The following is a 14,567-nucleotide window of genomic DNA, read 5'->3' as shown; positions in this document are numbered from 1 at the left end:
ACATGAAAGAGAACCCAGATAAATAATTAAAAATGGAATGAAGAAACTCCTCTCATCAACAGAAATGCTGCCAGTTAGATAATGTAAAGTCTTGTCCTCATTTCTCTTACCTGCAGACCAACACGAATTCGCTTGGTTAGTGCTCCTTCTGGAAAGACAGCCTGTACTTGAGGTACTACTGTACTGCTTAGCACACCACCCTCAGGTCCAATGAGGTTACTGTCTTGTTTGACTCGGGACACCACTGCGAAGTACTGTGGGAAGTCCCGAGTGATGATACGACAAATGCGTTTCTTCTCCAGCTCCTCTGGTGTGTCAAGGACTAAGTAAAAAGAAACCGTAGTTAAACCATAATTATTTCCTACAGTAAACATATATATATGGGTTGCGGTGCTCATCTCGCTTTATTGACCGAGGGAGCCGGCGTACAGCTTCCGGGGCATGAGCCCAGCATGACTAAGCCGCTTCTGGCGAACCAGAGCAGCGCATGGAAATGCTGTTTACCTTCCCGCCGGAGTGGTACCTATTTGGTATCTACTTGCACTTTGACGTGCTTTCGAACTGCTAGGTTGGCAGGAGCAGGGACTGAGCAACAGGAGCTCACCCCGTTGCGGGGATTCGAACCACCGACCTTCTGATCTCTGATCAGCAAGTCCTAGGCTCTGTGGTTTAGCTGACAGCACCATCCGCATCCCATATATATATATATATATATATGCAGGTATTGGTGTCCTCGGGTGTCTTCCCGTGTAAAAGTTGGGGTGTCTAGGCGACGTTTCGACGAGGTCTCACTCGTCATCTTCAGGCTGGTGCTTTCGGCTTCTTGTTACTGGAACAGAGCAGGATCTCAGTGTTTGAGTTCCTATAAATACTGTTGAGGGGGTGTGGTGTATAGCCTCCAATGTTCTGGGCAGAGAGGAAGTTCCCAGGCTAGTGTGCCTTTTCTTCTTTTGTTCCTTAATTACTTGAGGGATATCTTGAGTGATTTCTTGAGTGATATCCTGAGTACCACTTAGGTGGGTCATTAGGTGTGGATTAGTTGCTAAAGTCTTTGTGTCTTGACCTCTTGAACTTTGTGAAGAGTTTTTCTGAGAAGATGGCTGTACTGCACTTAGTTGTGCTCTGGCTTGGCTTCGTGTATAGGGGCGAGCTGTGGTTTTGTGGCCTGTGTCAGCCAGATCTGTGTAGGGATTGCAGGGGGGTGCAGCATCCGGAGGTGCCACCATGGTTTGGCTACTGGATGGTGTCTGTAATTTATCTGTGGAGAGGGTCTGGGTTTGGGTCTGGTGTGGTTGATTGGTGATGGCGTTCTGTGTGCCTCTGGATCTGGTGTCAGTTTTTGTGGGGAGGGCTAATTTCCAGATGTCTGGCAAGCGGGATGTGTCGTCACGCTTGTTCATGTTGTGAGGGTGTTTCTCTATCTCGATGGCTTCCATGATTATTCTCTTGTGGTGGTGTTCCATGTTAAAGAGCAATTTGGAATCTGCAAAATTAATTTCGTGTCCTGTTTCTTTCATGTGTTGGAAAAGAGAGGAAGTTTTTTCTTCTTTTTTGACGGCATTCTTGTGTTCTGCGATACGTGCATTTATTCGTCTGTTTGTTTGTCCAATGTACGTGGCTGGGCAGACTTTGCAGGGTATTTCATAGACCCCTTGGTCTATGAAAAATCCTCCATAAACACAATATCAAAATCCTCCATAAACAAAATAGCAAAATCCTCCATAAACACAATATCAAAACAGCCTTTTGCACCAACCAAAAAATAGCCAATATCCTCAGAAACCCCAAGGATAAAATCCAGTTGGAAAACCAAGGGGTCTATGAAATACCCTGCAAAGTCTGCCCAGCCACGTACATTGGACAAACAAACAGACGAATAAATGCACGTATCGCAGAACACAAGAATGCCGTCAAAAAAGAAGAAAAAACTTCCTCTCTTTTCCAACACATGAAAGAAACAGGACACGAAATTAATTTTGCAGATTCCAAATTGCTCTTTAACATGGAACACCACCACAAGAGAATAATCATGGAAGCCATCGAGATAGAGAAACACCCTCACAACATGAACAAGCGTGACGACACATCCCGCTTGCCAGACATCTGGAAATTAGCCCTCCCCACAAAAACTGACACCAGATCCAGAGGCACACAGAACGCCATCACCAATCAACCACACCAGACCCAAACCCAGACCCTCTCCACAGATAAATTACAGACACCATCCAGTAGCCAAACCATGGTGGCACCTCCGGATGCTGCACCCCCCTGCAATCCCTACACAGATCTGGCTGACACAGGCCACAAAACCACAGCTCGCCCCTATACACGAAGCCAAGCCAGAGCACAACTAAGTGCAGTACAGCCATCTTCTCAGAAAAACTCTTCACAAAGTTCAAGAGGTCAAGACACAAAGACTTTAGCAACTAATCCACACCTAATGACCCACCTAAGTGGTACTCAGGATATCACTCAAGAAATCACTCAAGATATCCCTCAAGTAATTAAGGAACAAAAGAAGAAAAGGCACACTAGCCTGGGAACTTCCTCTCTGCCCAGAACATTGGAGGCTATACACTACACCACACCCCCTCAACAGTATTTATAGGAACTCAAACACTGAGATCCTGCTCTGTTCCAGTAACAAGAAGCCGAAAGCACCAGCCTGAAGATGACGAGTGAGACCTCGTCGAAACGTCGCCTAGACACCCCAACTTTTACACGGGAAGACACCCGAGGACACCAATACCTGCATTCCTGTACCCGTGAAAATCTACGAAAGCAAATATATATATATATATATATATATATATATATATATATATATATTCATATATATATGAATGCTTCCTTTCTGTAGATACAATTTGAGATTGTTCTTAAGTAATGGTTGCAGCATCATAGCCATAGTCAGATAGAAAACTACTGGCAGATCTTATTATATTAAAAATTGTGTAGTATATTAACTGACTTTTCAGATCGTGCATTGACCAGCCAAAGTAAAGCCTCAAAGCTATAAAATTCTAATTTTACTTCTAATTTTACTCCTAATGGCCAGTTTTCCACCCAACACAACACTTACTTCTCTAATTTTCTAGAGTTTAGATGTCTCCATGGCTACAGAAAGATTTGTGAACTCTACGCTCAGACTATGTTAATCTTCCTTATTTGCCACTGTGGCCCTACTATTGAATGTAAATGTGGTTGGCAGAAGACCACACAATGTGTTAGGATTGCCATTAAAGGGTTTCTTCAGATTTTTGCAGTTTTGTCCAGTATAACAAATCAAAAACTTCATGTCACTTGGATACCCAAATAGATCTTTCACTTAGTGCAGGGAGATTTGACCACAAATTCACAAAAATGGGGAAATATTAGTGAGAATTCACAAAGTTGCTGGTGAATGTGTTTGTCTTACCCATGAGTCATTTTAAACTGTTCTGACTTACAGGAAGAAGGCAAATGCCACAAGTCTTTTGATGTTCTATTTGTCTTTTTCTACTTATTGCATCGTATGCCAGGTTAATAGACTGAATGGTCTTGCACACAAATATTCATTGGCCACATGGCATTGTACATGTCAGCTCAGGGGAGAGTTAGCCGCACAGAAACTACATATAGCAAATATGCATAGCAAATGCATGAGGTTGCAGAATAATGTTTTTATTTATTTTTTAAGTTCATTATCATTTCCTTTCTGTGGCTTTCAGACCTTTCTCCTTTCTTAGCACACTGTGTACCTTCATCCATCCCGTTTAGGATTTCATTCAGCTCATCCTCTGTAAATTCACAGAAATGCTCCTTCCAGTTGTCTCCATTCTCACTGCGCAGGATCACCAGCTCCCTTTCTTTACCACGTAAAGCCGCAAAGTGAGGAATCTCGACAATCACAGGCCTATTACAGCAACACAGCACGTTAAAGGACTGTGCCAAATGGGCAGCAAATCAATACAAGTTTTCTCAGTCTGTTACAAAGTGACCTGGAATATGGCCGGCTTCTTTGCCATTCCTGGATACGATCCTGAAAAAAGCATACTAGAACCACTTTGGCATTATATAGCTTGTTGTTAGGACCAGTGAGCAATGTACTCCCACTTTTTTATTTATTTAAATAAAAATCACACAGCATCTATGGTACTTGCCAAAGCAGCAGGAGCTGGTATTGGGGCTGTAGAATTATAATCTGGAATGAATAAAGCCCACACATTTGAAACTTGTTTTGATGTGTGGAATCCTGTGCAATCACATTTATCATGCAGAATCTACTGTTATCTATGTATATACATATATGGACACATTAAAGAAAAAATATGATTTATAGGAGAATACAAATCTATTTAAGAAACAGGCCACATCTGTCATCAATCTGCATTGATTTTATATTGGCTCTTTGTTTCAGTTGACATTTTCCAGACTCCTAATTTATAGTGAAAATGCCCAAATGATTATTCTATATTAATCTACAAGCGCAAAATCAAATTTCTGCTCATTGTGCCCATAATGTATATATGTTTCATCATAACTTGTGTTTCCCATTTTTGCAAAAACTATAAATACATTTGTGTATCAATAGTCTCACAATAATAACTGAATTACATAGGCCATCTTGTATATATCATGCTAAGTTCTATGTTATATCCAATATATAACATATCACCGTTGTGTTGGTGACAATAGAGGCAAAATATTGTACAGTAGATTCCTACAGTTCCAGTCCAGGTTGCTTTGCGACAGACGTCAAGCACACAACAGCTATAACAACTGTTACATTTCACAGCTAGGAAGTTCTCATGCTAAATCATAAGTGGAGTTCAAGGAACTTTAAGAAAAGGTACAAACATATCACCAAAACAAAAACCACATACCACAAGGGCTGGAAAATGGTCCACTAAAGGTTAGGTAAATACAGAATTTAAAATCATAGAAAGGGACAATGTCATGGGCACAATGACATAAAAATAATATTGCAGAAGGAGAAGAATGGGAAGGCCAGCATCCATCAATTTGTTTTAAGTCTCTCCTACCCAAGAAATTTGGTCCCTGGAGGCCCCAGCTGAAGGATTCGGCTGACCAAACTTTCTCCCTCATTAAGTGGGGGAGGAGCCGTAGGCAGGTGAAGTTTACTGAGTACATCCAAAGCAGCAGTGAAAGAAAGAAAATAAATAAGCTTTATGTATTTTGTTTTCCAAAACCCCAGTGCAGTGTCTGCTCAAGAGTGGAATTAGGCTGTACACTGAACAGGTTTCTGCCTTGATTTGTTTAGGTATGCCCCACTGATCCTGATAATTCATAAAAAGAGCTCCCCAGAATTTTGCAACCTTATCTTGTCCTCAGTAGGTTCAGTGGTATGCTAGCCTTGCTTCTAATATTAATGGGAGCAAGATCCAGTCTTCAGGACTTAAGAGCAAATGAATTAATGTAAGGCTTGGCTTGGCAGGAAGTGTTCAGCGACTTTGATTTCACTGCCAGGACGCCACTCAGGAAAGTGCCAGCGGTGTAAGACATGCCCTTGAGAAATGGTATGTAAACTCTTAGTACATGTGAGTTTCCATAGACATTCCCCACTAGGCTGAAAGGGTGGGGGGGAACCAAAAGTTGTTGAGTTTACTGTGAGTGTATTGGAAGGAGGAGAAACAGGTAGATAGAGGAAGAGAAGAACTGAAAATACAAAATGTGACAGCAAAGGCTTTCCTTAGTTTGGGTTTGATGCTTTTCTTTAAACAATTTTCTAGTATTGAAGGGCGCTTTCGTAAACCCTAAAAGCAACCCTTTTATCACAGATGTGCATCTACCCATCTTTTCAGGCTTAGGAATCTTCTAGTTCCTCTATTGAAACACAGCAACAACAAAATAATGAGTTAAATGGTTGATGGTTTTTCCTCCTATGCTGCATTCTAGAGATATATCCCATTCTTTCCCCAAACCCCATTCTCCAGAACTAAATGCTAGTTAAGATAACTGGCTGAAAGTCTAGGGACTACGGGGGCCTTAAATTTGCTTCACGCTGGATTGACGCTGTTCCTTTGACATCTTCATCCTTTTATCCGTTTTCAGCTGAAGCCATTCGCTCTAAGCAGAGGGGGGGTTTCCTTTGATCATCCATTTTTGGATGCCACCATTGGTAAGGGAAATTGCTGATAAAATAAAAGTGTTGAAAACTGCTGGTTTCAGCAGAAAATTGCTAAAACAAGTGCAGCACGTCTGATCTTTCTGTGGGGTACTGCAGTAGAAGGAATAAAATGCAGCCCCAGAAAAATCACAGGTTTGTGCTTCCCAGGCAGTCCCAATTACTGAGAAAATATCCACTGAGAGAACACAAGTCCCCCTTGAAAGCAGCTTTAGCTTTTCTTGCATCTTTCAATAGATGTTATATTTACATTTGCAACATTTGTACTATTTTCATTTTACTCTTAAAAGTGAATATGTAATTAATTGACTGCAATCACGAAACGATTTCTGCTTTAAAAGCCCAGCGTGGATTAAACAGACTTATTCCAGGAAGCACACTAAACCTTGGGTTGTAGCTACTGTGCTTTAAATAAGGAGAAAAAACAAAACAAGCTAATTGAATTATTGCTGGCCTAACAGTGTTGCGCTTTTCACTGCAGAGCCCATCAGCATAAAATAAATCAGATACAACATTTTCACGTCGAGCACTGAAGTGCTGAGCCACCCCAGAGTAGATCACAAAATGAAACCATCTTTGTCATGTTTTTTTTAAATTACCTTGGATAATTAAAAAAAATTCTTACCCAAGAAACTGAGCACCAGAAGGTCCAACTTCAATTAAACGGCTAGCCAGACCTTCTCCTTCCACCATTGGAGGCATTGTGGCCAGTCTATGACGTTTGACCAACCGGCAGGTAACTCGTGTTGGAGCAGTGCACTTCCGGGGTGGAATAATAATTCGAAGTCCATTGTGTCTGCAACCCCGCATAGCACCACCTCGAGCATCCACCATAAAACTGACGAGGAAACTGAAAATTGGGAGAAATAATGCAATCTGATTTGGAAGTCAATCATAATGTTTGTTACTAAATGTCCATTCTTAATGGCCTGTGTCAACCAAAATTATGTCTTGTGTGCTACCCTATATCCACAGCTGTACATATTAATTGCAATGAAGTAAGTGTTAACTATTACTGTATCTCTTTTCAGTAATAATATTAATAGAAATCAGACCTAAGAAGATAACACATATGTAAACTCATGACAGTTAATAGAAATGTGAAGAGACATGATGTGTATTCCTCGGCCTGTAAATATCTCATTTCAACGGGTTGCGTTATGCAATTGCCCACAAAATTGCAGTCATGGTTGGCTGTACTGGTTTGTATATGTCCATCAGCAACATAGTAAAATAAGATTAGGAATAACACTGAATAAAAATAGTATTCGGATACTCAGAGATTACATAATTACTGTAAATAAGAAGTCCATTTCAATTTTTGTAGATTTTGTATCTAGCGATTGAAATGAGTAAAGATTCTAGGACAGCAGGCCAGATCCTTATCTGAACCTAGCCTTGTGGGCCAAACCTGACAGTAGGCAGGGCCCATTTGACATCTCAATGATACCATGCCAGCTGATTGAGCACTTGGAAATCCCTAAAGTATGGGACTCCAAACCAACATGCAGAGCTTGTGAAGAGTCTGATGCTTTCACTTTACCACGTCTCAGCTAATAGATGGTAGAGGCAAGGCCAGCTTTCTACAGGAGTTGGCCATGTGAGAAAGTTCCCTGCAGGGAGCTGACTCACACACCCTATCTAGCAGGGCTTTGGTTTTGGTGCACATCAGCTGATGGAAGGCAGAGCTGGAGCCTGCCTTGTCAATGTGCAATCAGGTCCACACTTTAAGTTGCGCATTGGCAGTGGTGTCTCTACCTGTCCCACACTGAAGTTGCATATGATGCCAGATGTGGGGTAGTGGGCACGATTCAGGGGAAATGGCCTTGCAGGCTATATTCGAACCCCTGGCAGGCAAAGTGGGGCCAGAGTGTGCATAAGACCTATAAGACCTTGATTTGTTTTCATAAGAACTGTGAATGAAAGCAATCAAATTGCTGGCATTCTTTAACAGCTGGCAAGATCCCCACCAAATGGTTAAGGAAATGTAAAATGGGCTGAAATTGGTGAAAAAATGCCACCACTAATTTCCCTTCCCAGTTTTTCTAATGTTGCTTCCCCTTCTTTCCTGCTTTCTCCCATCCTCAGTCCCTTGAAGCAAAATTGCATCCTTTAATACCTTATACAAATGTTTATCAAATATAATACATCATTCTTCACAATCAGAACCTTTCCCCAGTGAGATCTACATGCAGTTATAACAACCCTCCAAGCTAATGGGTGATAATTAGGAGACACGATTTGCCATCCTGAAGCATGCCATGCGCCCTGCATCTTCCCTATTTCACCTCTCTAAGGCTGCCAATACTTTTCCCCAGCAGGGTTCTTGCCCCTCAAAATCTTCATGAAAAGGAGATTATGGAACATCCAGCTACAGCAACAGAAATTATTTCACCTTACGACTTTTCATTTTTGGGGTACATCTCTTAAAAACACACACACAAAGTTGGCAACTCTATTTCCTACAGAGAGTGCAATTCAGTGTGGTGATTCTGCCACAGTCTACAAACTGTTTGTATGCCTCTGGTCTAAATGTGGAAATGTGCTATTTCTTAATGGATGGAACTACTTCTTAAGAGATGGAGCTTCTTAAGAGATGGACCTCAACCAATTTTCAGAAAGGCATGGAATATCACTTTTGGATAGAAGGATAAATAATTATTTTCAACAACTCAACCCTACATCTAAAAATGATATAAACAGCAGGAAGGGTCATGCAAAAAATTTCAGGGAGGTTTAATTTCAAATGCACAGAACTTGCTTTCATCTGTAAACCTCTGCTCCTACAAGAAAACAAGCTATATCAAATATGATAGTCCACATCAAACACACACAAACACACACACACACACACACACACACACACACACACGGCTTATCCAGTTGGCCCCTTATGCTCCCATGACGTAACAGAAAGACTGTCCATGGAGATATGATAGCAAAAAACTTGCAGAGCTGTACTCATAGTAGGCAACCGGAAGGTTGTGGCATCTATGGATAATTATGAATTGGATGTTTGCATAGCATCCAGCTAGGGGTCAGAAGAGGCTAGCCACTGCTTTTAGCCCACTACTCATTCTTTCTTCTTACATACTACCAGCCCAGAGGATGATCCTGGGGGTTAGCTTTCTCCTCCTTAGTTTCAGCATTGCCTTTGTAGAACTCAACAGGGACAAGGATGGGGAGAAAACTAGAATTAGTTGGATCTGGCTGCCATCGCCTCTAGCACCTGCCTTCTGTCCTACCAGCCCCTAGTCACACCAGAGCAAGTGAAACTATGGTTGTAGTCTTTTTACTAATGAAAACAGGCAAAAGAGACAGCATGCTACACACAAAGCATTCAGATATGCTGGTACATTTGAATTAGTTGGTTAAACAGGCAGGCAGACATGGTTCTCATCACCCAGCTGGAAACAATAGCCCTCAATAGACTACATCCACCACAGCCTCACACAGGAGGTCTTCAAACTGTGATTACCATTTGATGCAGGGAAACAAGGAGATAGCAGCAGACAGTTAGTCACAGTGAGGAATATTAGATACAAAACAGCTTGATCAGGTTGCTTCAGCATTTTTATCAAGTTTGCAAATAATAATAATGCAGCAAAATAGTTGTGCTGCATTTTAGAGGGACAGCAAAAAACTAAGAGACCAATCAAATGCCTACTTCAAGTTAGTGGGCATGTTTCTCTTTGCATGAAGGCTACTGAATAGAATTCAAAATGTTCTTTGAGAAAGTAAGGGCAGATTTTCTCTCGATAAAGGGTACTGCCTACATTGATCTGCATTTAGTTATGCATGATAACGTTCCTTAAACTTCAAATGATGTATGCATTTTTAATTACAAGAAGGATTTCAAGACTTGATGGCTCCAGGCATCTGCAATATAGTTACAACACACTAAAATGCATCTGAATTTATTGAAGAAAATCTGAAATAGAGCTAATGATTTGTAATGCACAATTCTAATTGCAGACTGAATTTTGTTCATGTAAAAATATTGCAAGCCTAAGCACTGCTTTTAAATTTTTCCAGTTACTTTAGGTATCCAATTAATAATTGCTTACAATATTTTTGTGAGGCTGGGAGTGTGGGAGAAAAGGATTGCATATGACAAGATTTTGGAGGTTTTTGGGAGACAATGTATTTCCTTTGTACTCTTCAAAAGGTAGGCTGTTAACATATTCAACAGACAGGCAGAAATCTTTCTCCTATACTAAGCAATGAATGGCATCAATGCACCAGAGCATCCTGAAGTGAATAAACGAAAAGGATGACAGAAGAAGGAAGGCAAAAGGAAGGCAAGTATTAAAAATGAAATTATATATAAGTTCACCTGCTGTTGTCATGGTCAAAACATGGAGATGAGCGGCTGCAACAGTAGCAAAACAAAAAAAGAGTGGATGAATAAATGAAATAAAAGGAGAAAGAGAAGCTGTTTTAACCTACAAATGGAGAGATGTAAAGTGAATATGTAAACACAGATTACAGAGAGAATATATATATAGGTGCAAAGATGAATGAATCAGGATGTCCCTCTCTGATCTCTGCTGATTGGGGGGGGGGGGGACTCAAGCCCTCATTGCAAATTTATTCCACCTCCAAAAAATATGGAGAACACATAGAAACACTTGCCTGTATCAGTGTTCCAGGCAGCTCCATATGTGTGCAGATGTATAAATAGCAGGGAGCAGTTGTGCTTTAATGCATCTAGTTCATGGGCAACTGCATATGGAAATAGCCTCTTCAATGTTATATCTTCCATATGATACAGTTAAGAGCTTTTCAGTGGTCTCCATATGGCAGGCTATAAAGCTTTAATCCAAAGGTAGCCAACATGGTGCCTTCCAAATGTTATCGGATTATAATTCCCATTATAACTAGCCACTGGCTATGCTGGTTGGGAGTTACTTCAACTATATCAAGAAGGCAACACACTGGCTACTCATGTTTTAATCGGTCATCAGGTACTTGGAATGGACAAATGAGTTCTCTAGAGAAGTTTCCCCCCCCCCCCCATGGGCTAAAATAAACCAACAACAGCTGCAGCACAAATTGGGTGTCAAACTCCTAACACTGAACACAGTACTACACAATTCTGAATTCACTGCACAATCCTATGTATATATACTCAGAAGTAAGCAACACTGCATTCAATTGGGCTTAATTCCAGGAAAACACTATAGCATTACAGTCTTGGTTATATATTGGAATTTAATTCTACTGAGAAATCGTTAACATTAAATGCATTGAGCATTGATGTCAGTAATGTATTGTTATGATAGACCCATCTTCACTCTTAACTGCCTTTTTTCATTCCTGCCTCCCTGGAAAAAAAACCTGTTGATTATCATTGAATTGGCCAATATAGGCCCATTTCCATTCTGATTTCCAGATTAACACATTTGACTTTATAATTAATTATATGTTTTTATTTTTTCAAGTTGTTCATATGTTCATATTAGGCTTCATTTTTGTTTATTTTTCTGACTTAGGTTCCTTGTTTCCAATTTCTTATCCTATCTGCTTCAAAATTGATGCATTCATTGCCATAGTTCTCTTGTCCGTGATTATGAGGGGAAATTGCATCTTATTATTTTCAAGGATATGAAACTGCTGTTCATAAGAAGCTTTTTAAAAAATAAAAAACTTTATTGTAGGAAGTTTAGAAATACTTTATTAAAGGAACAGCATAGAAATACTATTTGGTTTAGAAATACTTTAAAAGTTTATATGTAATTTTATGTTTATTTAAAGAGCTTCCAGCTGCTAGGTCCTGTTTCCACTGCTGTTTGTGAGAATACCATACTGGGTTAAAAATAAATAAATCAGTTACCTTGTTAGCAGTGATCCAATCTCCTTTTTTGAAGACAGGCAGCTAAGAATGATAACTCTAATTATTTATCAATTTTATGCACCAGTGCTACATTCCCTCCATAATCCTCCCACCTCCATCAAAAATGAGATAAATTTGGAAAATTATCATGGGAATTACAATATCCTGAGTTTCACAATTGAAAATCTTTCAGAAATATTATTCACTAATTGGTATTGGCCATTAGAATAATGGAGAACAAAAACCTTAGATTATCTGTGTGAACACTCATAATAAGAATCAAACGGGATAAACGGGATAAAAAACAACCAACCTACCATGCAGTCCAGCCTGTACTGACAAAGGAGACTTACCCAACCAATATAGTTCAATTTAATCTGTACAATCTAGCGGACCATTCAGATGTTTCCCTGTAGAAGTGTGTTGAGGAGATACAGATTGTGTGGGCAAAGCCTATGCATGAACAGCTTGTACACCCATAGGCTCTGTGCAGATAACACAATCAATGTCTGGATACATGGAGTCAGGGGTAGCAGGTGAGATCCCAATCCATCCTTCACAAATTGATCACATGAAGATACAGTATGTTTTCTAAACAAGCTTTAAGGCCTTCCCCTTTAGTCTAGTGCTCTGTTTCAGGCAAGAACTTCAGAGCTTCTCCATTTCATTAGAAGTAGCCAATTTATACCTGCATTCCCTTCCTTTGTGGAATAAATGAATGCATTTTCTGCGGGCACACATACGCATGTTCTCTGTGCACTGAGGTAGTTACACGGAGAAGCTCTGAAAACGGAATCCATCATATGCTGATACTTATTCACAGAGTAAACTTAATTGAACTCCATGTATTTTTGCCTATTGCATATATATTTTTGCTTCCAAGTTAAAAAAAAAAATCTAGCTGATATTGTGCCATCATTTTACCAAGCACACAGCTGGTTGCCAGTATACATCAGTTCTGATGTAAACACCATCTGTTCATTCCAGTCTTTTTCTTCCTCTTCCCACTCTTTCTAAATGCATCCAAACTGTTGATAGATATAATCCTGTTCAAAATTTGACACTATCAAATTGTATTTTGTAATCTAAGGTATAATAATGTAAGACCCTTCAAAGTACCATAACATCAAATTAAGATAATTGATAATGAAACTATGTTATTAAGAACATTATATTTGCCAGATTGCTTAAATGGGTGTGGTGCTGGTATCCCTTCTCTCTTGACATATTCCATGTCCTACAGATTCTAGCTCTAGACAATTGTTCTTCACATCTAGGTGATGCAGGAGTTCCAATCATGTGGAAACATACTCATGCATAGGCTCTTGGTATGCACATGGCCAGTGATGTGCAAGACACTGCGGGTGGAGTCAGCTGTGTACTCTCACTGCCCTGTTTAATCAAAAGCAGCTTATACATGACTGAATGGAATTTTTATGGTTCATTGTCTCTTAAAGCCTTCCCCTCTAAACTGATGAAGGCCTCCTAAAAGCAGCTAAGAACTGTGATTGTCAATTTTATCCATTATTACAAGAAACTGTAAAACTGGATGCCAGTTACTAGCTAGTATAAAACTGCACCTTTCCAAAGGCACTGACATTCAGTGGTTCAATTGGGTATTTTGTGGACTTTACACTTTAGATGTAATGTATATTCTCCTCTTATTTTGAAATGTAGTAAGCCATCACTGTTGAGTCTGAGAGTCCTCCCGTCAATTATGCTGAGTGAGGCCCTTGACTTCTGCCCCAAAGCCCCACATGAAAGCACCACTGATATTTGCTTCAAGTGGTAATATCTTCAATAGAAAATGGTCATACAAGGTCTGAGCCTTAACCTGCTGAAATCTGGACTCCCAAGGATTTCAAGATTCAACATTATATTCAAGAGCTTTAGGTCTGGCTTAGGGCATGTCCACATTACCAATTTGTATTTGTTTCAAACAAGTTTAACCGCCATTGCTTCTAGCAAAGAAATTTGTTGGGAACTTCAAAAAAAAAATTTTCATTGACTGTTGAAGTCACAAATTCTTTGGGGTGTGGAGTTGTAATGCTACAAAATGGCTTCAATATGAAGGGCAATTGAGTCCTTTAATCTGAATGGTTAGAACTTTTGCATTGAAACAATAACACAGGAAAATGCACATCCAAAATAAGCATTAGTTCAAGCTGACGAGATTCTAATTATTATCTTCCTTTGTCTTCTGTTGTGTATTACTTACCCAGAATGAACGGGGCTAGCAGAAAGAGTGACATTGTCCAGGTTGTCAGGGCTCCAGCTTAAGCGATATGAATTTCTCTCACCTTCTTTGGCCAATGTGGATACCTTGAAATGCAAATAAATTTAACTTTTACAACACTGAACCAACCCAAACCAATGTTTTCTATGCCTCTGATGGAGTTGGTTCACAAAAAGCTATAAAATTCTAAAATGAAAGTGAAAAAGGTCATGTGCGTAATTTAGTTAATGACCAACTAAATATACTTCTGAGTTATTTAGATATCAAGCTCTACTCTGGAATCACTGTGGCAGCATTTAATTGCTCCTAAATGATTCCAGCCCAAAGGATTGTCATCCAACTAAATTATAGTCAGAGTAAACTCAGTG

General features: G+C 39.9%; 1 protein-coding gene across 30 annotated transcripts in view; it reads right to left on the bottom strand.

Moving 5' to 3' along the window:
- ANK2 (ankyrin 2) overlaps positions 1 to 14,567 on the bottom strand; it is a 333,722-nt gene that overhangs the window by 38,469 nt on the left and 280,686 nt on the right. For 11 of the 30 annotated variants that reach the window (XM_081924705.1, XM_081924703.1, XM_081924716.1 and 8 more), the window contains 4 exons: positions 14,182 to 14,285; positions 6,753 to 6,977; positions 3,741 to 3,895; positions 111 to 322 (listed from right to left, as the gene is read on the bottom strand). In XM_081924705.1, coding sequence (XP_081780831.1) covers positions 111 to 322; positions 3,741 to 3,895; positions 6,753 to 6,977; positions 14,182 to 14,285 — 696 coding nt within the window. Of the gene's footprint in view, positions 1 to 110; positions 323 to 3,740; positions 3,896 to 5,024; positions 5,124 to 6,752; positions 6,978 to 10,463; positions 10,500 to 11,963; positions 12,006 to 14,181; positions 14,286 to 14,567 lie in introns of all 30 variants that reach the window. The other 19 variants (XM_081924714.1, XM_081924688.1, XM_081924710.1 and 16 more) reach the window with 6 other exon arrangements.

This window comes from Podarcis melisellensis, assembly GCF_964234715.1.
Source record: "Podarcis melisellensis genome assembly, chromosome: 9".
NCBI lineage: Eukaryota > Metazoa > Chordata > Lepidosauria > Squamata > Lacertidae > Podarcis > Podarcis melisellensis.
This window is presented reverse-complemented; position numbering and strand designations above follow the sequence as displayed.